Here is a 24,969-nt window from a genome sequence, read left to right on the forward strand (position 1 = left end):
ACTCCATAATTTTTTCAATAGATTTCAATATAATTCTTTTTAATATTGCAACCGCTATAGTGATATATGGGAAGAATATTTTTATCATTAAGAACCAAAAGCTGCGAATAAAACAGAAATATTATTTTTAATTAAAAAATATTAAATAAATTTTATATATTTTCACAAGTGCCTATCTTATGATATGAGACACGTAAGACCGTTTGAAAATGTTCATAGTGGAAAGAAATATTATCCGAGAAGAAAAAAAAAACATGATGGCAAGGATTTTATTAAAAAAACATGATGGCAAGGATTTTATGAAAAAAAAAACATTATACCTTTATTGAAATAATGAGTTACGCTGATTGAATGTGAGACTTAGATTGTTAATATTATGATCTCATTTTATGTCAAAACTCGTTACTATCCACTCGTTTAACTGTTGTAATTTTCCTAAAAATGTAAATTGAAAATGATTAATATGTAATTAAGAAAATAACGAATTCCTACTATTTTATCATTACATTGTCTTTTCTCTATTTTTTTCATACACCACTTATCTTATTTAACATTTCTCTCTCTCTCTCTCTCTCTCTCTACTTCCTATATCTTAATACAAAAAAAAATTATAAGTAGAATGAAAATTTATATAAAATATTATATATATATATATATATATATATATATATATATATATATATATATCCAAAAATGCGGACAGCACGTACAAGTGCAACAGTCAACACAATAGGCCCCAATAGTTATAATATATATGTATTAGTCTATTTTATAGAGACTTCAGCTTATATGATTAAGCTTAGTATATCTAAGCAAAGTCTAAACCTATACTTTTTTTATCCACACATCGTTTTCAATCCTTCTACTTCCACCCCCCTCACTAAACACCACTATATGCTTCTACTCTACTACTACTACTACTTCTCTCTCTCAGTATATGTATGTAGACCACACACCATACAAAAAGGAGGAACAGGAAGAAGAAAAAAAAAACTATATTTTTTAATTAATATTTGGGCCCTTTTTTAACCCCGGAGCCGCCCAGAATAGCCACCCAAATTGCAATCTTTGTTTCTCTCTCTTCCCACTCTCTCTCCAACAAAAAATATCTATCTATCATAATACCCTCACTCACGCATACACAAGAATTTTTCCCATCCCAAAACCATGACCCTCCATTCACCATTCACCGAGCGAATCCCATAAAAACAACACCCACAGTACCATCATCATCATCATCATCAACAAAAAACGGATGAACCCAACCTTCTCCCTTCCCTCACTATTCCATCTCTCTCACCTTTTCCCTTTAACAATCCCTCTCTCTCTTTCTCTCTCTCTTGCTCTTGCTTTTGCTTAGCAATAAGTTACAACCACCAACCCTAGAGAGCGTTGAGGCGACAACACAGTACATCAGGAACAGCAAACAAGGCAGTAACAAACAACAGTAACAGTTACCATCACCACCACCATCATCACCATGTCCCTTGAAGAGTCGCTAAGATCTCTTTCTCTTGATTACCTCAACCTCCTCATCAACGGGCAGGCCTTCAGCGACGTCACTTTCAGTGTGGAGGGCCGCCTGGTCCACGCGCACCGCTGCATACTCGCCGCCAGGAGCCTCTTCTTCAGGAAATTCTTCTGTGGGCCGGACGCGCCGTGCGGCCTCGACCCTGCCGGACCGCGAGGCGTTAACTCCTCGCGCTCCGGGGTAATCCCCGTCAACTCGGTGGGCTATGAGGTGTTTCTCCTCATGCTCCAGTTTCTCTACAGTGGCCAGGTCTCCATCGTGCCCCAGAAGCACGAGGCCAGGCCCAATTGCGGCGAGCGCGGCTGCTGGCACACGCATTGCACCTCCGCCGTCGATCTCGCCCTCGACACCCTCGCCGCCGCTAGATACTTTGGCGTCGAACCGCTCGCATTGCTCACTCAGGTTTTCCACTTTTCCATCTTATTTACATTCCTCTCTCTCTCTCTCTAATTCTAATTCTTTCTTGTTTGGTTTCACGTTTCACATGTAATTTTTCACATCTTTTAAGTTAATAGTTATAGCTTCCACATATCAAGACTGATTCCTTAGCTTTCTTTCAAAGTGTTTCCAAACAAGTATCCTTGTTGTTACCAATATTAGTATCATATCATATCTCCCTCACTCAACTGTTTTTTTAATTTTTTTTCACCCTTTGTGTGGCCAGTCGTATGTTTCATGGGCCTTGGGAATTCGGACAGTTACTGCTTCTGGGTCTGGTCTCGTTTTGGGAACTGGGAACGGGTGTTTCTATGTCTCCATAATTTTTTTAATTTTTTTTATAATTTATATTTATTCAGAGGGTCTGTAATATGGATGAGAATTTTGGGTTCTGAATTTGTGCTTCAATCTTTCCCATCAGGAGTTATACCAGCAGTTCGTTCTATTCTATGATCTCGTGTCACCGCTACACTATTGCTTTCGTTTGTCAGCGACTGAATAGATGATTTCATTTACTTCTCTTCTCTCTCTCTCTCATTAATTTCACTCTCCATAATTTCTTTGTCCTTGACTTTCACTAGTTGCTTCAATTCTCCCCTCAACAAACCCACACACGCAATAATACCACACTTTCAAGTTTCAATGTCTAGCTCGTGAGCTTGTTACGATTGATGAGGGTATCGATTTTTTTTTTTTTTGGCTGAATTAAAGCTATGTATACTACCAGTACTAGTATTTGTTTATGTTAGAGTTGCACGTAGCTGATTTCATGTGCTGAAAATCATAGAATAGAGTTTCTCGAATTGGAGTTCTTCCACCCTCTACGATGCACACTGAGGAATTTCTATATTTAGATCGTGATATAGCAGTCTTGTCTAGCACACAGTAAGCGCACGAAAACTTTTCCCAAACTTCCACTTTCCTCATTTGGGTTTGGACTCGAAAAAGAGAACTAACCACCGCAAAAGAAATACATATAGAAAAGAGTCCTTTAATTCTCCTACGCTGCGTTTCCCAACCATCCCATCCCGTTCCATTTTGTTCTCTTCCGTTTTAAGCACATTAATTTATTACCACTTCCCACCAAAATATTAGTATTATTGCCTTAAATGATAGTGTTTGTTTCCAATGCAAATAAACTCTTTCTTGTTTATTCCTCTAACGCATTCTGATGTTTTTCTTTGTTAGAAACAACTGGCGAGCATGGTAGAGAAGGCTTCAATAGAGGATGTAATGAAAGTGCTGTTGGCATCAAGAAAGCAAGACATGCAGCAACTATGGGCAACATGTTCCCACTTGGTGGCAAAATCAGGTCTCCCACCAGAGGTTCTAGCAAAGCACCTCCCAATAGACATCGTGGCGAAAATCGAAGAGCTCCGTCTCAAATCCTCACTGGCACGCCGCTCATTGGTTCCTTCTCACCACCACCACCACCATCACCCCCACCACCACGCGGCGGCGGCCCTCGACCTCGAGGACCAGAAAATCCGGCGAATGAGGCGCGCCCTGGACTCCTCCGACGTGGAACTCGTGAAGCTAATGGTAATGGGAGAAGGCCTTAACTTAGATGAAGCACTGGCCTTACCCTACGCAGTGGAGAATTGCAGCAGGGAAGTGGTGAAGGCCTTACTGGAGCTTGGTGCAGCCGACGTTAACTACCCGTCGGGTCCCGCCGGGAAGACGCCGCTCCACATTGCGGCGGAGATGGTGTCTCCCGACATGGTGGCGGTCCTGCTGGACCACCACGCGGACCCGAACGTTAGAACAGTCGATGGGGTCACCCCTCTAGACATCCTCAGAACCCTAACCTCGGATTTTCTCTTTAAGGGTGCTGTCCCGGGATTGACCCACATTGAGCCCAATAAGCTGAGGCTGTGCTTGGAGCTTGTTCAATCCGCGGCTCTCGTCATGTCGCGGGAAGAAGGAAATAATGCTAACAACAACAACAATGGTCCTCATAGTTCTTCATCAGCAGCGCCTATATACCCTCCTCCAATGAACGAGGATCACAACAACAACAACAACAGCAGTAGCAGCAGCGGCAACAACAACATTGGTAACCTTAACTTGGATTCTAGGTTGGTGTATCTCAACCTTGGTGCCACTGCCTCAATGAGTTCGAGACTGGATAACGCTGAGGACGAGAGAGAAGCCATGAACCAAAACATGTACCATCATCACCACTCTCATGACTTCTAGTAGCTGCTGCTGCTGCTGCATCAGAGGTTTTCACATACATCACTGATATATATATGAGCTAAGGTTATTTCAATTGCCACGGACGATGGAGAATATGAAAAATTTGAAGGAGGAGAATTGATTAATATGGAGGGACCCTATTGGATTTGGATGATGGATGGAGCAGAAAAGACTCTTCTTTGGTCACTTGGAATAGATGGTATCCACTGCCCTTCTGATTTTTCTGCCTTGGATCTCTGGTATTTTGTTGGGTTTTCTTTCTTTTTTCTCTTTTTTAGTTTTTTGGGGTTTAGGCTTTTCAAATGGTCACCATTTGAAGTGCGGTTTCATGGGAGATTGGGATAAGAGACAGGGAGAATCTAATCGGTTCAATTTTTTTTTTCTTTTCTTCTTATTCTTGTTTTTCTGTGAAACGATCGAAAGGGTGCATGGAGGAGACGCAGGTCATTCTTTTCAAATCCTCCTTCACCTGTCAACTCCTTAATTTGTATTTACTGATCCGTAGCTAATATCACGGTCTATTTATTGTGATCGCTTTACAATTTCAGATTATCTTGTCCTACCCGCACTTTCTCATAACCCCTCTCAATTATTTTATTTACATTATATTATGCTTTTGTTTTGCTTCTATTCTTCCTGTGGTCTGGGGAGTTTCTTTAATTTTATTTTTATTTCTTTAGTTTTTTCTCTGATTTAATATTTTTCAAAAGGTTTATAATTTGTTTGAATTTCTCTTCCTTCATAGTATATATTTTCTAGTTAGTTAGCTGATCATAGAGGGCTGTCCCTTCCCTTCTGCTCCCACCTAATATATTATGTTCTTTTCCTTATAGCATTTTGTAGTCCTTTGGAGTGATCCATTGGCTAGTGTTTTGGGGGTTAATTATTCTAATAAAAATCATGTGGCTGTGGACAAATTGATTTGTTGTCTTGCATGAATGCAACAATGAGTGTGACCACACATGTCAAGTTAAAAAATTGGCACTATCACCTTCCATGTAATCCTCTTCTTGTCCCCCCTTGCCTTTTTTAGGTCTCTTTAGACAAAACAAAAATATAAAACTTACAGCTAAAAGCATATTATATTACTAATAATTTCTTTAATTATTACTATATGTTCTGTCTAAATTCATCGGATGTTGGATGCAGAAGATTCTTGGGGATTACTCTATAATTTTCTGCTTGAACGTATGTTGTATATCCAGGGTCTTAACTGCATGTTACATAAAAGTCATTTGTCCCAAATAAAACCCATTAATATTTGAAAAATTAATGCCCAGCATCTCTAATGTTAATGTGTATTTAATACTTTAATGCTCTAACGGAATATATATACAATGTGTATCTATAGGTAAGATGTGTTCAGATGTAAGTCTTGAGAGTACAACAAAAACAAGTTTTTATAAATGATTAATTTTATTACTCTTAAAACGTTTGATTGATTTTTTTATTTACAATTCAAATTATTTATATTTAGTCAAACCACTTCATTTTAACTTATTATATCAAATATTCGTAAATCTTTGTTATCTAATTATGAGTACATTTATACAAATAGCTTAATTTATGTTTAGAAATCATTAATTTTTAGAAATTAATAGCTTGTTTTTTTAGAAGTCCTTTACAAAGTTGTTAATAAGTGATTATTTTTTAAAATAAAATGAACCAAATATGCACTTAGATGTGTTTGAGTTAAAACCTCAAAGAAGTTTTCATTAGATAAATGTGTATCCTACAAACATTCACGTATAAGTTGTTTTTATAATCAAAATAGAAATATTTCTATTTTTTATATAGGTGATAAACTTTTTTTAATTAAAAGTTATCCTAAAGAGATGACTGAAACAAGTTGAAAATAACTGAGAAATATATCATAAACAATTTTCATAAAAATACTTAAATGTTTATACAAGTATATGTATTGTAATATATATATACTCAAAATTGTAAATAAACTCTTCCAAACCCTCCTTTAATTGATTGCTAATTTAATAGAGTAGCTATTTTAGTCCATGAAAGTATATAAAACTCTCATATTCGTCCTTTTTTTTTTTTTAAAAGAAGTGGCTTAAAGTGATAATACTAACATATATTAAGGATCAAAATGACAATAAATGATTAAATTTAAGGACTTAGTTGGAACAATTGAAAATTTCAGTAATTTATTTAAAATTTTCTTATTTTTAAAGATTAATGTGACAATATTATATACGTATTTATGCCTTTATTGAGAGGTTGACAAATTTCTACTTGTGCATATATAAAAAGCTAGTTAAATCCGCACTTAATCAATCTTAACAATTCATATATGATTTAATTATATAACTAAGATTAACCTTTCTCATTTATCTCATTTATCACATGCCACTAATAAGACCTCACCATCTAGTTATGATCCAATAATATTTATGTTATTTATACACTAATACATGTTCTTGATTGCCAAGTCTAAATAAGATTAGTAAACATAGAATGCATCATATACGACTAATATTAGCCCATAAATTGTGACATAAACAATACTATTTTTCATTTCAAGTTATAAATAGAAGTTTTACTATGCACTTAGCGTTAGATGGTAGAAATAATTCCAAAATACGCATTTAACAACAAATTACGAAAATAAGAAATCAATTACATATATACTCAGGCCGCAGTTTTGGACTAGTTCTCCATAAATCCTCATGTTTTTCAAACAATAGAATATGACAGTTAGTTCCCGTCATCCTTGTTCCTATTCTACTTGAGTTATATTTAAAACAAATGGCCTCAAAATTTATAAGTTATTGTCTTTAATGAGAAGTCCATACGGAAATATCAAAGGAGAAGGGAAATAGATTGAGATTCCTGTGCAAATAACACGTACGTGCACCAGTCGTGCATAACGTACATCTTAGTATCTTGTTACCCTCCATTACGTATACTCTTTTTATGATGCAATAATAGTATGCAGTTTCAATTCCTTTGGTAATTAAATGCATAGTATTTTATTTATGCAACTGGTACTTGTCCATGCTTTGATAATTGGAAAAGAGTAACTGTTGTAGTAAAATAGTAACATTTTTCTCCCAATCTTGTTTATTACAGTAGTTAAAAAATATCAAATGTTTTTTGTAGAACCATTTTGAAATAGCATTTATTATTTCCTTAATTTTCGTAAAACATAATTTTGAGATGTGTATATATGATAAAAAAAATAAGTGAGAGATAAAATTAAATATGTAGTACAATATCAAGTACCTTATTTAGAATTATATGTTTAAATATCATAACCTTTTGTTTATATTGTTGTACATGAAAAGTAAGGAAGTGACTACTCGTTATGATACTGTGCTGTGTCTGAGTTTTTAGCTAGTCGTAGTGATTCACCTGCAGAAAGCCCAAATATTTTGCTGGCTGATGTCCAAAAGGTAAAGAAATTAACTCCTTTGTCTAGTTGCCATGAGGCGTGGGATAATTTGGAGAACTAATCTTTGCTTTGCTGGTGATGAAGATATATGATGGAACTTATCAATGCTAGAAAGAAAGAGATTCTAAGGTCGTTCCTCCTTCCAAAATGCCTGTCCTTTTCACCCTCTTTTTATTATAACATAATATAAATATATATTTTTGTGCATTATTTCGATTCATTTGTTCTTGCACACAATATATATATATACTTGATTGGAAATTTGACCCTTATTCCATGAGAGAGACTTCATCTTAGCTACAAATTCAATAAAGTCATGATTCTCTCCAATCGAAATTACAAAAGTACATTCTTATTTGACGATTGAGGATATACTTATTGCAGAATATTATGCAAATTATAGAAAATTGACAATGTTAATTAGTATTTTTGAAGTTTATCTGTCGCATATAACCCGTTATTACTACTATGGCCTACTAATTAACTAGGTCTTTTACTGTGTTTGCTTTTCGATCAATATATATATGAGCATCTACAATCAGACTACTTAATTACAGTTGTACGTCGATGTTAAGATCTCTCTTCTTTTTATTTTCTTTCAGTAAAAATTCTTCGCCTTGACTTATTTATATAAAAGCTTTTTATAAAAAAAGGTGCCACTAACACACTCTATATCATATTCTTTTAACACTATTTACTGCTTGTTAAAATTTATTTGAAACTAAAAAAATTAATAAGGCTTATTATATGAATTGAGACCCATGTAAATTTTATGATTTCGAATAAATATAATTTCGCTTAATAATGTGTTAGACTTATGTAGAGTTGTATATTATTAGCATTTCTCAATATTTAACAAAGTTTTTTCCCGTTAAAAATAAATATAATGTGTATTTGAATAAACCATAACAAAATTGATTTTAAATTTAATAACAACTCGATGTAAAAATTATTTAAAATTACTTAAACTTAAAATTAATCTTGAACCTAGAATTAATCATTCAATATTAAACCAAACATGCAAGCGTGATTAATTCTAAAGAATTCAACGTGAAATCAAATACATACATAATTTCCAACTATAATTTGCTAGTTAAGTGTAGTGAAGCAGACAATGACCATCAATGACCTAAAATACATGGATATGCCCGGATAGATGGATATTTCTAGGTCTTGGCTTAAGTAACAGCTTGTCCTGGATGGTCACCGAAAGTAGTAACAAGTCGAAAGCATATAATCAATATCTTCTCTTATATACCCATTTTTTTTCTACGTTATTCTCCCTTCTTCCCCGGGGTGCCCTTTTATTCCCTGCAAAGCAAAAGATGTGGTTTTCCCACCTCCACATATCTCTTTCAATAATTCTCCGCAAAAAATATGTAACAATTTTAATTGGGTTTGATTAATGCTGATCTGTAAATGCAACAGGATGTCCTTTGGTTCATAATTATCGTCCGTAATCTATATTATCGTGTTGGTGTTAGTTTGCCTTAAATTAGTGGTGTCCACTACTTTTCTTTTCCTCCAACAAGATATCTTCAAAATTATTTATTTAATGGGTTTGTCTGCCAGAAATAAGAAAAATGATGTAGTATTTGTTAGTCACCAACAATATTTGTTATAAGAAGTTACTACGTTTTAAATTTGATATAATTCGATCTTGTTGTTCTTTCTTTAAAATATAACTCCAGTTTCTTATTTGTAATAATTAGTGCAAAAATATCTTCTTTTTTTTAAAAGTAAAACCAACTGTGCTTCTATGTAAGAAGGGTGAAAAGGGTATATTTATTTTTTTCTTGAAAAGTCAAAGATGTTTTATTTCATGAAATACAAAGAACGGTTCGGAATAATTATCGTATCATACCCGTTTGAGCTTCTTTTAACTGTAAATCTGTATAAGCATATTTGACTGCGTAGCATGTTGGAAGAGTCTCTAGAGCGTTCTGATACACCTATCTCAGCAATGCATAAAACCATATATATTCTGAATGATATAATATATTTCGATCAACCAAACGTTTTTATTTCCAAATGCCATTACTCCAATCCCCCATCAGTTCTACCGCTACTTCTTTATCTATTGCTAGCTGAAAAATTCTTTTAAATCACAGTTATCTTTCAAAAACATTGTATCCCTTCCATTTATCCTTCTTCACCTAGATTGGTATATTTTCTAAGTTTATTTTAAACCAAGTACTTGACACCATGCATGTTGACAGTGAAATAAGTTTTAAGTGCTAATTAAATTATTTTACTGTTGATTTCAAATGAAATTTGAGACTTAGAATCAAATCCTCTAAATGAGATTCATTAACAATAATTGTACCTTAATATAAACTTGAAAACAAAAAGCAATCAATGAAACTGAAAATGAAACATTTACACTACAAGAAATCATCGAATAACTATTATAAAATAAAAAAAAAAGACATTGTAAAATTGAGAATTCGAGGAAAATAAAAGATGTTTGAAATAACTAAAATAATTAAGAAATATACATAATATAATGAAGAGAGATCTACTTATTTCAAGAAATTCTTTTAGAGTTATTTCTTATTTTTATCATTTATTTTCTTAAGATTTAATGATTGTAATAAGTAACTGATTTTAATCATTACATTTTAAGAAAATGAACGATGAAAATGAAAAATAACTTAAAAGAGTTATTTTTTTAGTAAGTGAATTTCTCCTATAATATAATATACTAAAACGTAAGTAATTGATTTTAATCATTATATTTTAAGAAAATGAATGATGAAAATAAAAATAACTTAAAAGAATTATTTTTTGAGTAAATGAATCTCTCCTATCATATAATATACTAAAATGAAAAGATAAAGAATATAAAAAGGTGTTGTTAACTAATAATCTTAGGGAATTGATTAAGAAATTAAAAAAATTATTTTTGTGGGGGAAATTATAAATAAAGTTATGGACAATACAATTTTACGCATCTCAATAAAAATATTTCTCTTTTTAATTTCTTAATCATTGGCCCAAAGACACTAATTAACATTTTTTAATATAAAACTTTGCAGAAAAAATAAGGAATGAGAAGGAAAAAAAAGTAAAGCAATCAACTAAGATTAAAATAAGAATAATGAACCAGAAAGAAAGAGAGAATCAAAATGTTGAAAGTAAATTAAAGTTTATTAAGACACACATGCACTAAATTTATGAAACCAATAGTCTTTTTGTTGGTGATTGACAAATATGGTCTATACAGAATATTTGTGTAATTGTTTTTACAACCTTGGCCTTTTCACTATTTCAAGATTCCTACTAACATTTCACTTCTAATTAATGGCATTGTACTATCTCAGCTCTTGCCTCTTCATAACTCACTTCAAGCAACGACAGACATGTGGTTTCCTAGACTTCCAACGGCAAGCATGTGATTTCCTCTCATCATAATCCTCAGCAACAATAAAAGAAGTAACAAAAGAAAAGTGCTCGTAGATCTAACACTGGACATATTTTAAAAAAAAATAAATTCAAAACAATTCTCAATATAAAGTAAACAACTAAAAATAAATTAAAAAAATCAAATTACCTGTAAAAGTATGATATATCCTTAAAGTTGTCTGGCGGTGCCCTTTGACGCATCATTCAAATTCTCATACATATGCATCGGTGCAGCAGCTTCCCATGCGTAGCTTCCACTCTGTGTGAGGTCACAAAATGCGTCCAAGAATACCACATGAATGTTTGTGACACTCTTGTTAGCAAAGAGTGTGCAACCTACCAGATGCAACAAATATGTTCGACCTACTACAGTCCACTGTGCTGCGTCACATTTGCTCCGATATATGTCTCGCAACCAGGATAGTCGAACATATGCCCCATGGCATTGTACTGTCTCAGCTCTTGCCTCTTTAGAACTTACTTCAAGCAATTCGACTAAGAGGAAGACGACATCGTCCACATGAAGAGGCTTAAAGCTCACAAATGCGCCTGTAATGGGCAGATGTAGCAATGATGCCACATCATCAAAGGTAATAGTTACCTCTCCTACCAAAAGATGGAAACTACTAGTTTCCTTATGCCACCTCTCCTTAAAAGTAGACATAAGTCTTGTTAGTCGTTATTTACGACTAACATTTGTATTGAAAAGCTTTATAAAATTATGTCTTTTCCCCAATTTATGGTTCTTTTTGTAGGTTTGTACATATTTTTATGTTTAGTTTTGTTTTTATTCAGTAGATATTCCCTTCATTATGAATTAATGTGGTTCAACTTCAGTTTCAGGTGAAAAGATGAAGAAGAAAAAGGTTGCAACAGTTGGTATCTCGCTAAGTGAGACATATGCGCTTAGTGAACAACATCCGCTAAGTGAGGCACTTAGCGAGCTTAGTGAGTTAGGAGAATCTAGAAGAGAATCTGTCAAACATGCACCCGCTCAACGTGCCATCAACGCCCCCAGTGAGTCATTTGTCTCTTCTGACGCTAAGCGCGTCCAGCTCGCTAAGCGAAAATCCACTAACTCGTGTTTAGCGAGAAAATGACGCTAAGCGAGCCTTCAGGATCAGAAAGCCCTTAAAAGATGAAGTTGGCAAAAAAACGAAAGAGCTTTTTGGAAGAAAGCAATAGAGATATACGTGAGAGGCGCAACAGAGGAAAACAGGGCAAGGGAGTACCAAAAACCTCAGCTTTCAAGAGGATTCTAGGTTTTAGAGTGATTTCTAGGTTCCTAGAGGTGGAGGAGACATCCCCACCACTGTGTAATCTGAATTTTGTTTCCAAAACCCCATATTGTAGCTGAAAGGTGATAACTTGTCATGGAAGACTAAAGCTCTTGTTGGGAATTTCTGCTGAGCCTTGATGTAAAACTCTTTACTATTTATTTAAAGTTATTTTTATGTGTTCATTACTTTTATCTGCATTTAATTCTTACATGCTTGTGGACTGATCACCCATTTGTGTGTAAAGTTAGGATTTTTAGCATTGGAAAGTATTTTAAATCCTTAGAACTTGATAGGGCAAGCTAGAGAACTGTATGTCTATACACGAAGTGCAGGGACTTAGTTTCCAATATGCTGTAATCTTACTGCAATTCGTTTAGGCTAAGTTCGACGAGGGATCCGAGAACGAGATTTAAATAGAATTAGCTCATTCATGCGAGGAATCGTGGTTTGGGGTAGTTGCCCTCAACATAGAACACAAAAACAACCTTAAATAGAGAAAAATACCTAATTACATCAAGTTACTCAGTAGAAGGACCCAACATTTTAATCATCTGCTAATCTCTCACATTTAGGTAGTTAATTTTGTAGTTAACTTTAGGATTACAGAAAATATCTTTGCGTATTTCTATTTCCTGATTTTATACAAATGTCTACTTATTGAATGGACATTTTTCTGAATGAAACAAACTCTCTATGATTCAATACTCGATTCTTACCGTTTTATATTACTTGTGACTCAGTACACTTGTTGATAAATTTCGCAGTAGTGCAGACTGTTTCGCGAACAAGTCTCAGATCATCAATGTCCAGCAAACAAGCGATCAGAGGACTTAATCATGTGCTAGCCACTAAGCCTTCAATCTCTAGAGTAGGCCTGCCGAATTTCTCAACCTTCCCTTCCATGGGAGGATAACTTCAGCACATGATGTTCTTGAAAATCATAATTTAAATCATTTCAACAATAATAATAAATACTTATGAAAATATGATTTATTTAAAAATATAAATACTTATCCATTCCAAACAGTCGGTGCCACATGATAAATATAGTCTATCAACACTGATGTGTCGTGGGGTCCACCTGAAAACCCTCAACATCAGGAACTACATCATCAACAACTGTTTCTTCAGACTGTTCATGGACCTCATCATCTATATGATCCACATGTTGAACATCCTCACTAATAGCTGTAACTTCTTGTTACCTACGTGCGGATGCTGCGAGCCTTCGCTGTTGGGGCCTTCATCGGCATCACGACTTACTTCTCTCCATAAGGCTCTTCTTAGAATCCTGCCTAAAGTCCGACCCAAGCCTCTGATTTTAACCATAATTTGCACATTAATAGCATCATTAACAATTAATGACATCATTCAAATAATAGTACACTTTCATAAATATATATTTTCTAATTTTTTTATTTAACTTTTTGAATACTTTTATATATATTCATAAATCAATACACAAATTTTTTTAAATTGCATAACACTAATTGTTGTACACTTAAATATATTATAAAAATCTTACGACAAATTTTTAAATTTCCAATAAATGGGTATTTTTTGCACTACCCAATACCATTTATATAAAAATTTATTACTTGGCAAAATACTTATACGACTACATCAATAAAAAAATTATCATTTACATATATACGTTTTCTTCTTACACTAATTTGTACAATATATACTTATAAAAATTTTGAATTAGTCATATTTAAATATTTTACAAATAATATTTCAAATTTCAAATATAGTTTAGTTTCTTAAACAAAAAACATACAATCATTATTTATTGAATTAATTCATTATTAAAAACCAACTTACAAAAACAAATTAAAAAAATACATATTTAAAAAACACAAAAATATATATTTATTAAATAAATATTATTTAAACTAAATTATTAAATTAATCTTAAATTAATAAGTTATTATATTATTAATTTATTAATTAATAAATTAAAATTAAAAACAAGCATATGGATCCCCAATCCCTCCAACCATGCCTGCGCAATAAATCCGATGGAGAGGAGAGGCAAAAACACTTACGGCGATGATTGACAACAACACAATGACTTTGGTGGCGGTCACTGGTGGTGCGAACGACAACATGAACAACAACAATAGAGGCGCGATGAAGAAGAGACACAGATATTGGGAGAAGAAGACGCAAAGAGTACTGTAACGAGAGAAGAAAACGAAAACGCTTTTAAAAATTAAGTAAATGACATTTTTACCACTTCACATAATTTGTTGGGTATACTAGCAATAGTGCTGGTGCCCAAAGCAAAACCCCCCAAACTTGATAATTCAGTTGAGAGGTCCATACTTGTCAAACACTAAGCTGGGTTTTATACCACCCAATTGTCTAGCCCACACAAAAAGAAGGTGTGGACCACATCGAGGAACACATACAGTGTAGTACTTTACCAAGTGTCTAAGCTCTTCAGGTAGCAAACCCTTGAAAAAACATAAAAGAAAGAAAGAAAAAAACTTAGACGTATTTGAATTGAGTTTGACTATTCCTATTTCTGTCTTCAACAAAACTTAGATGGGTTTGAAAAAAAAATTAGAAAAATATAATAAAAATGATTTAAAAAATTCAAATTTAAATCAAGATTCGGAAAATTTGGAGGAATCTCGATCACCAGTTTCTTTTTATAAAAAAAAATAGTTTACTTATATATAATTGTAAATAAATTATATATTAGGTTGTTCAGTATGTTTCTATTTAAATTATATGCAAAATTAATAAATTATAAAAAATTAAGAATTAAATTAAATTTTTAATAAATTGCATAATTTCAATTTTATAATTTAAATTAATTAATTATTATATTAATTAATTTATACTTTTAACAGTTATAAAAAAATAAGAGTATGGTTATCTATAATATACAATGAAGGATAGATTTGGAAAAGAGGATTTGCATATCTGAACTTGACATTGACTCCAATTAGTAAAACAAAAAATATCCAAATTCAAACATAATTTTTTAGTTCTTTCCATAAAAGTTAGTTGAAATTAAAAAGAAAAAAAATCCTATGAATTCAAATTTAATTGTCTTTTTACGCTAAATTTAAATTTAATTGTTATATATAATATTATTTGATCATAAATTTAATTGACACCCTGATGATTTCATTTTCATCTTAAATTCGAACCCTATATATACTACTGACTTAAATACTTACCCGATTCAAACGGAAACAATATCAAATAATTATTTCATTTATTAAGATCTTCCATGACATGCATTGGACATAAGAGAACGATATCAATGTTAAAATTAAATCAAAACAAAATTTGTAGTAATTGGATATGCAGACGTTTGCATTACATCTGCCCTGTAAATGATGATATTACAATACATGGTACATTGGTACCAATCTCAATTCCCAAATCTGTTCCATCTCAATTGGCCCATCCTCAAAACACCCTCTACTCCACCAATTAACTCCTAACATCATGTCTTAATTATTGACATGTTCTGCCCACAGAAAATTTAATCATAAAGACAAAGTAAAAGAATTCTTCCCCATCGATGTAAGGAATATATTCTTCATAAAAATTGATTGCCCATCTAAGTGGGTTTGATACGCAAATAAGTATAATGTTTGACAAAGCAAGCCAATATTTCGTCTATTAGGTATTTATATGTGCCTTTATTCTTCAATAACGTGCGCTACACTGCTTCTTTTTGTCCTCTGGCTAAGCAAAGGATCCAAAGTATGAAATTAAGAATTAGAAAAAAAGAATAAGAGGGCTCCTTTTATTTTGTTTCCTAATCTAATAGAGTGAAAAATCCGATTTGTCTTTCAATCCAGTCCCAACGTGTGTTCTCTGCCTCTTTTTTTTCTTTTCTATTAGGAGTAGTCGAATTATGGCCCAGAAAGATGTAGTGGAAACTGAAAAGTTCAAAGGAAAGCCTCCAATTGAAATTGAAAGTGGCCTTTAAAAAGTTTTATGTAAATATAATCACTCCACAAACACTAAGTCAAGTAAAGTTCACAAAAGATCGTCTGAACAGTTAGCCAACCGACTTTCAAAAGATAAATGTTTCTATATTTAGAAAGTAAATATTATATAAACTGATAAGAGTAAAGAATTCAAAATAAGTTTGATTAGTTTTATAATAATCAATTTAATTTTAGGTTAAAATATAATTTTTGTTTTCTTATTTTTTTAAATTTATGATTTTAGTCTTTTTATTTTTTAATTGAGATATTTGTCTTTATTTTAAAAAAATTGTAATTTTAGTCTTCTTATTTTTTAATTCAGATATTTTGTCTTCCACTTTAAAAAAATATGTGATTTTAGTCTTCTTGATCAATTTCCCATTTGTTGATTGTGTACTTTTTAAAAAAAAAATTAATAGATTAAACTTGTTAGCGATTAATTAATTTTGAAAAACATTTGTCATGTATATAATTGTTAACTTATTGGCAAATGTACCAATTTGTCATAAGTAATAAAGTTTAAAACGGAAGTCTGAGTGTCGAATCAACATGGACTTTGTTTGTACTTGCGTTGATGAATACCCAATTTATAAACAAGAGATAAGGAATTACAATGGATTAGAAGAAAGAAAGAATTTGAAACTAAAAAGGCAAGAACAATAAAATAAACAAGATTTAATGCAAAAGATAACTTCAGAATTTAAATATGTCGGGGACTAGCATGTCTAACTACCTTTGATGCAATATTAATTTTTTTTCTCTATTAATTGCTTTTCCAATTTCCACCCATATTTACTAAGACACTCAATCCTGATCCCTCATGATGATGAAGAGCCTAATTTATCTATTATCTCTCCCAAATCCCTTTGGAAAGATTGAATAGTAAATTGCATTAAGCATGAAGATGTATGCACAGGCAAAACAAAGTCACTCTATCTCTAGCAATGAATTGTTTAAATACTCTTTCTCAGTTCTTTAGAAATTACCATTTTCCAATGTATAATCTCTAAAACTAATACATGGATGATCGGACCATACAATAAAGATGAAGAGCAGAAAAGAAACAATAGAAATATAAATTGCATTTAATAGATAAACAGTTACATTACAAAGGTGTTGGCGTGCTAGGTTCCCAATAATGAGGGTTTATCCTCTCATAGTTGTGAGAGACTTTACACTTCAGGGACTCATGTGGATGGAAGAAGGGACTGGATGACTAATAGAAAGAAAGGGAGGAATAACTAAAGAAGGAGGGTTTCCCCTAAGGGATAAGCTCTGACTTTGGATAGCTCTGAGACTCGGTATGTCTTTTCTTTCTCCTTCCTACTCCTTTTAGTTCTAGGTAACTTACTTTTCACGCTAACTTCACGCTTAGCACAGGCTTTCACGCTAAACACGCCTTTGAGCTTTGCTGTGGGCTTTTTGCGCATTAAGCTTGGAGTGCACACTATGCCTAGAGTGCTCGCTAAGCCTAGACTTGCCCCCTAAGCTTGGATTACATGCTGAACGAACCGTTCAATTCTTTCAACTTTTCTTCAAGATTTTTTTTTCATTTTTTGCATCAATTTTTTTCTAAAGTATTCAAAATATTTTTCTTTTGACTTCTGCTAATAAAAAATTACAAAGATATTAATTTTTTCATTATTTCATTAAAAACAATAGTAAAGTGAAGAAATTACAATAATTATTAACCAAAATTAACTATCAAATTGACTCAGATTTCACAATTATCAATAATAAATAAACAATTGTCGGTCAATGTTTACAAAATACATAAATTAACATTTCAAATTAGTTACAAGAATTAAAATTATGGATTTTTTAAAGTGGGAAATAAAATATTTTAATTAAAAAATAAGAAACTAAAATTGTAAACTTTTTAAAAGCTAAAGATGAAATGTCTCAATTAAAAAATGAGAAACTAAAAATACAAGTTTAAGAAAATAGCATCACGAAAATTAAGTTTAATTAAGTTTTAGTCTAAATTCTAAGTAGTTGACAATTGAAAAAAAAATTCTACATTAATATTAAACTTTATGAAAGATTATGCAGTAACCCGTAGCTCAAAAAAAAGATTACTCACAAGGTGCCACCAAAACCATATAGGAAAAAAATAAATAAAAGAGGGTGTTTTATGACAGTCACCTGCATAGCCTATATAGTAAAGTAAAAAATGGGTGGACACTTTCATATATTTATTTTTTGTTTATTAAAAGTGGTTTTTTGTTTACTAAATTGTAAAAAAAAAGAGTCACTTTTAATATTGTTAGACAAATACCAATGATATGTTAAGATTGCTAATAAAGGTTCGCTTAAAAAATTATAACACAAGTTTAAATTGCAAACAATTTCAACTAATAGTAACGGCTCAACTAACTACACTAAAAGATCTCTTTGGAAAGAATTATCAACCATGTAAGGAAAATAACATCACGAAAATTCAAATCTACATCCATGAGAAAAATGGAAGTTCATATATAGATCATATAAACCTGTATTAGCTCTTAATGTAACTAAAAACAGAATAAAAAAATACAAACACATATATAATAAGTTATATGATGTAATAAAAAAAAACTTATAAAAAAAAATTATCAAATCTTGTTTATAATATGTAGGTGTCCTTTAACATTTTAAATCCTCTCCCCCCATATTATATATAGTGTCACTGCACGAGGGATATATACATGTATTGACGAGTATAAGATTACCATTCCACAGTATCATTCAATTCAGACACATACCTTGATTCTTCAGAATGCAGAAGCCAGAGACCCAGGGAAACCAGCCTCCCCCAGGTTCCTCTATACACAACGCTTGTCTCTAACAAACATGAAAAGAAAGTTCTTAGAGAACTCACTTTTCATTTTCCTATGATTTTCAGGATACCCAACTGAGAATCCCCCGGCCAAAAGAAAGTTTTTTTCTGGTACGAAGAAGAGAGGAGATAGGGGCTTCATTGAGGGATGGTAAGCTTCTATATTGAATTGCATATATAGTCATTATTAATGCACACATGCATATGCTATATATCCTGCATGAAAAACATGGAATATAACGATATGTACTATAATTTATAATTGTTTAACTAAGACATGAACCAACAAAAGTTACAAAACACAAATTCAGTGCTTCTTTTTATCAAGTTATTGATAGATATGCACAAAAGTTTCCATATACACCAGAAAGCTTCTATCAGAAAGCTTCTTATAAACAAATTTATTTGAATAAAGCACTAATATCTCTTTTATTTTTTCCTGTTGCGATTGTTATTGATGATGCAGCCTCTTTGCTCTGTGTTGCTGTTGGCTTTGTGAAGAATGCTGCTGAACTACAGTTCAAGATAAGAGAGCTATATCGGCATATTAACAACGACTGTTACTGCTTCTTTCTTAGGTTGTTAGCGTTTGATTTTAGTGGCTTTCACCAGGCATATGTTGTATCATTACTACCTATCCCTGTAATCGCGTTGTTGTAATATATACTTCATCTATTTACTAATCATCTATTCTCAATAAAACTAGATTCCGGTTTTCCTTACTGTTTTGTATTCTCCATCATTTTCATCTGCAATTAACAACGGGCTTAATATCATTTAATTCTTAGACATATAGATGTCCTTGTTGGTATTTATAGTATATGCCATTTTTGTGACCTGGTCAGTAGTTTTAGATTTATATATGTAGAATAATGGAGCAAAGCTTAATTCTTTCAAAATAACGAAGAATACTCAATAGCCAGATGCTTGATTGATTGTTGTCATTCTAGGATGGTAATACTAAAATTGTGGGGCTCCGTGTGGGAAATGAATTGAATAAAATTCACTGTAACTATTAAAGTTGAGTCCTACGAGATTTAATCATACTCAAAATTTCTCGTTCCTCATCAAGAGTGGATTATACAAGAATCGAACTCAATCCTTTCTCACGACCATGAGTGTTGTAGGGTGTGCATATAAACTAGTTCGAACTGAACTGGTTTTTTAAGCAAACGGGTTCTCTACCTCCTTATAAAGAGAACCTCTTTATAAACTCAGGTGCCCCTTGCTTGGAAGTGATACCACACCAGGCACCAGATGTGTTCCTTTTGATGCAATAACAATTAAAAACATTTTGATACGAACTGAAATTGCCAAGTGTTAGAAACCATGACTTACGTTACTCTGGCAGTACGACTGAGTTTTAATAAAACACCAATATAGTCCCACATTGAACGGTTTTAATATAACACAGTCTTTATATAACTAAATGCTGAGGTGTTTGGTCACGACCTTACTTGAACAGGATCTGTTCTATAGGCTCGTACCTCTGTGTCCTTGAGTTCTAAGGAGACAGGAACCTACGTCTGGTGGATGAACCATGAACGTGTGATCAGAGCGTGATTAACGGCCTGATGAACTTCTCTCTGTAAGGAGTCTCATCTTTGGCTGTAGAGGATCGTTCTTAGACACTTCCATGTGCCTAGGATGGTCGCACGGTTGTCTGACAGATAAACCTTTTTTTAATTATTTTTTGCTTTGCTAATTTATTTTTGAGGGAAAAAAATCTTCAATCCTAATTTAGTGATAAATAGAACCCAGATAGAAAAATTATAATAAGCCCAGTCAATTTTCTATAACAAAAATACAGGAAAGATGGATTGTGTTACATGCACACAAGACACTTCAAATTTCAGCCTAAGAGGCTCCAAAGATACAATGCTCCCAAATCCTCAACATGATAATCCAACTTCTTAAGGTTGAATATGTTAGAAAAAAAATAAAAAATAAAGAAAATTTTGGGAGACAAAGTTCCAAGTGCATTGTCTAGATCAACAAGATCTTTTTTTGTTAAAACCTCTGGCCTCGAACTGGATAACCTGCCAAAAACAAAAATAACAAGGTCAATACTCAACAGGGTCACACTGAACTTCTCCATAGAATTAATTATTCACAAGCACACATCAAAACTGTGTAAAGGAATGTTCTAGAAAACTTTGCACCCCTAAATGAGAAAGATAAGTGCTTTTTTTTTAAGTTCAAATGCGGGTCATACTCATGTACATCAACCAATAATCCTTCAGAATTTACCATTCTACACATGCTCAGCTTATAACAACTTAACGATGAAATGTTTGAAATCAAAATTGAGATGTTTAGGAGACAAGGACACTCCACAATTATTACCAAATTGCAGCATATTTGTTTTGTAAATTTCACTAATATGTGGAACGGGAACAGTTTGCTGTCAAGCTCATGCAGCTTCCGAGTACATATATGATATACCAGTATGAGCATGAGTTACGATAACATATTAAAAAATTAAAAATATGAGCATGGCAGGATATATTATAGAAAAATATAAACAAAAAGTTATCATAATATAAAAATATAATTTTCATTATGTTCTAGTTAAATCATAAGATAAATATAATTTTCAAACTGAGTGTATGCACTTGTGTGTTGTGAAAGGAAATCCATTTCATTTAGCACTTGAATTCCTCTACCTACCCACTAAGGCAAATTAACAAACTCCAAGTGTGCTGGTGTAAACCATGAATAAGAACATCTCTTTAAAATAATCGAAACACTTAAAAGAAATTATTAATAAATACGAAATAATTACAAAACTTTTCTTTGGCGAAACAATATTCTCAGTATTTAAACGTCTTTTTTGCTCCTCACTCATACTATCCCTCCCCTAATTGGTTAAAATGTCATTTGTAACATTTTCATAAAAAGTTATTTGTACCGAAATAATGTTGCTGAGTACCAAATAACAAATCAAACGCATTCAATCCAAAGAATTAATTTAAGCACACAGGAAAGTACCCAGTAAAAAAAAATTGGATTTCACCTGGTTGAAGGTGGGCTATCTGAATCTGAATTTTTTGCTCCATTCTCTGTTCAATTCAAGCAAATAATCCAAGTTCAATTTCTAGTGAAGTGGCATACTCATAAAAAGCATTGTTAGAAGATTAAACAAGTCCTCAAGAACAAACAACATACATTATGTCAACTAAAAACATGGAAAAACCAATATTTATCTTTGTTTTTAAAGCTTACCTCTGCCTTTTGCCCTTACTCCAATTCTTCTACCTCTTCCTCCACTTCTTCCGGTTCATCAATGGTTAAGTGTTGGAAGAATTCAGGATAACCATCAATTTCTAATCGTTCAAGGGTGGTGAGGTGATGGATGTCATTAAGGAGAGTGCATATTAAGACAACTTGTGACACAGTGTTTTCAGACTATTCATAGCTGATAGCCATTTAGGAAGCCCCACAAGATTGTTGCAGCTTGAAATTAACAAGTATTGCAATGTGTCCACGGACCCTTGAAGCCAATGAGGCAAGGTCACCAACTGTGGCAATGAAATAAAATTTACAATCTTCAACCTCAAGTTGGAACTTCGGTTATGTTCCTTTGAAAATTCCAATACATCACATTTGTCAACTAACAAGGTCTCTAATACAGAAAAATGTTCAATATCAAGTGGCAAAAACTTTAGACTCTTGCAATTGGCAATACACAATACTTTTAAGAGTAGGGAGTTCAATCCCTCCAAACAAAGACTCCACATGGTTGCAAAATTCGATCCTGAGAGTCTGAAGAGAACTCAAGTTTGCAATCTCATCCTCTGGCAAAACACGTAGCTTTGTGGTTATCTCCAAATGTTATTATCATGTTATTGAAATTAGTCCATTGCACTAAAAGCATGAGAAAGGTTATAATTTGCTGTCTGGGATCCGGAACCAAGAGCACTACTAAAGACCACTTAACAAAAAAACCATGGTGTGGGCAGAAATTTCTCTGCAGTGTGTATACACATTCTTGTATAGGACCTATCTTCTTCAGGCTCAGGTCATCAAGGACTTGTAGGAGTCTGTTTCAAAATTAATACTAGTACACAAATCCTAAGAGGGATATTGAATTGAAGGTTTAGAATCATCAACAGCATCACAGGAGACATAACTAATTATTTTTGTGGACCCATATAACTGAATTTTCCAGAACTGAATCTTAAATCTCAAGCATAATTTTGATATAGTCAAATTCAACAACTTATTCCAAGATGATGGGATAAATAGTCTTTATCCTTTCTATATTATCAGCAGGCGATGAGTAAAAAAGAAAGGCTGAAGTAGGTGGTGAATCACCTCTTTCAGCAAAATCCCACCAACAAAACATAATAATAATAATAAACAGATCCAAACAGGAAAATGTCTAATATCAAGTGTAGTTCAGCTAGTAGAAGCCTAGTCTAATGAGTAATGATCCTAACATAACAAGAAGCCTAATATTTCAAAGCACACTTAGGTCCTTAAAAATGCAATGTTACAATTCCAAAAGGAAGTATAATCATAGTAGAAGCCAAGAATGCAGAAAAATTAACAAAGTGATCGAGGAATCATTGCCACAAATCACTCATGGCTATTAGAGAAAAAAAAAAGTTTCAAGAAAAGAAAAGAAAAAGTTAATTACTACTTAGCTACTTCTTTGTAAACTCAGGTGCCCCTTGCATGCAATTGATACCACACCAGGCACCAGAGCTGTTCCTTTTCATGCAATAAGAGTAAGAGACATTTTTTTATGAACTCAGATGGCGAAGTGTTTGAAACCATGACAGGCGTTACTCTGGTAGTCCGACATAGAGAGTTTTAATAAAACACAAATGTAGTCCCACATTGAACAGTTTTAATAAAACACAGTCTTTATATAACTAAACGCTGAGATGTTTGGTCACGACCTTACTTGAACAGGATCTGTTCTATAGGCTCGTACCTCTGTGTCCTTGAGTTCTAAGGAGACAGGAACCTACGTCTGGTGGATGAACCATGACCGTGTGATCAGAGCGTGATTAATGGCCTGATGTGCTTCTCTTTGGAGGTGTCTCATCTTGGGCTGTAGAGGATCGTTCTTAGGCACTTCCATGTGCCTGGGATGGTCACACGGTTGTCTGACAGACCCAAATTCCTTTTTTATTACCATTCTATTTTGGTTAGAAAAAGCCCGTGCATTTATTTTGGGCTTTCATATGTTCGTTCATCGGGTTGTAGACTTTTATGACGGTCCATATGTTGGGCTTTTAATATAAAAAGTAATTAAAAATAAAAAATATATATAAAGAGTAATTACATATGGACACACACATAATAATATATACATATTTGACAACTTTATTTTCTCTCTATCTAATCATATCATATATCATATTTATACTTCTCTCTCAAGTGTCAACTAGCTAAAAAATGTCTATATAACTTTATCCTAATATAAAATTGTTGAATAAACTCTTGGTTTTAAGGCAGTTTAATTTTTTTTTAAAATTTTATTAGAAATTATAATTTTTTTAAATTTTATTTGTTATTTAATGACGTAATTTTCAATAAATTTTATTCAAGATAGAATGTGTTAAGAGAAGTGTGTTAGAGAATATGTTAGTAACACTTCTTTAAATTTATAAAAGATTATGCATTAATTTGTAGCTACAAGAAAAGAGTACTTAGGATGTGCCACCAAAACCATATAAGGCAAAAAATGAAACAGGGTGTTTTATGACAGTCACCTAGTACCTACATAGCCTATATAGATTCACCAAAAAAAAATCATAGCCTGTATAGGAAAGGAAAAAATTGGTGGACACTTTAATAAATTTATTTATTTTATTACTAAAAAATAGTAAAATGGAGACACTTTAATATTATTAGGCAGATACCAATGATATGTTGCAATGAGATTACTAATAAAGATCATTTAGAAGACTATTTTA

The 24,969-nt window shown here is 32.7% G+C and overlaps 2 protein-coding genes and 2 non-coding genes across 4 annotated transcripts; 3 read left to right on the plus strand and 1 right to left on the minus strand.

Annotated features, from left to right (window-relative positions):
• Positions 1-1,041: 1,041 nt before the first annotated feature.
• LOC114406644 (BTB/POZ domain and ankyrin repeat-containing protein COCH-like) lies at positions 1,042-4,720 on the plus strand. Its single transcript, XM_028369406.1, has 2 exons — positions 1,042-1,933; positions 3,158-4,720. Exons 1-2 carry the CDS (start codon positions 1,481-1,483, stop codon positions 4,166-4,168), a joined length of 1,464 nt encoding a protein of 487 aa, XP_028225207.1. The 5' UTR covers positions 1,042-1,480; the 3' UTR covers positions 4,169-4,720.
• Positions 4,721-11,151: 6,431 nt separating this feature from the next.
• On the minus strand, positions 11,152-11,646 carry LOC114405223 (protein MAIN-LIKE 1-like). The gene has a single exon (XM_028367848.1). It carries the CDS (start codon positions 11,644-11,646, stop codon positions 11,152-11,154), a length of 495 nt encoding a protein of 164 aa, XP_028223649.1.
• Positions 11,647-20,486: 8,840 nt separating this feature from the next.
• LOC114407953 lies at positions 20,487-20,712 on the plus strand. The gene has a single exon (XR_003665759.1). It is a non-coding gene; the product is annotated as a small nucleolar RNA U3 (small nucleolar RNA).
• Positions 20,713-23,941: 3,229 nt separating this feature from the next.
• Positions 23,942-24,166, plus strand: LOC114407949. The gene has a single exon (XR_003665756.1). It is a non-coding gene; the product is annotated as a small nucleolar RNA U3 (small nucleolar RNA).
• The last annotated feature ends 803 nt before the right edge of the window (positions 24,167-24,969 follow it).

Source organism: Glycine soja, chromosome 3 (genome assembly GCF_004193775.1).
Source record: "Glycine soja cultivar W05 chromosome 3, ASM419377v2, whole genome shotgun sequence".
NCBI classification, from domain to species: domain Eukaryota; kingdom Viridiplantae; phylum Streptophyta; class Magnoliopsida; order Fabales; family Fabaceae; genus Glycine; species Glycine soja.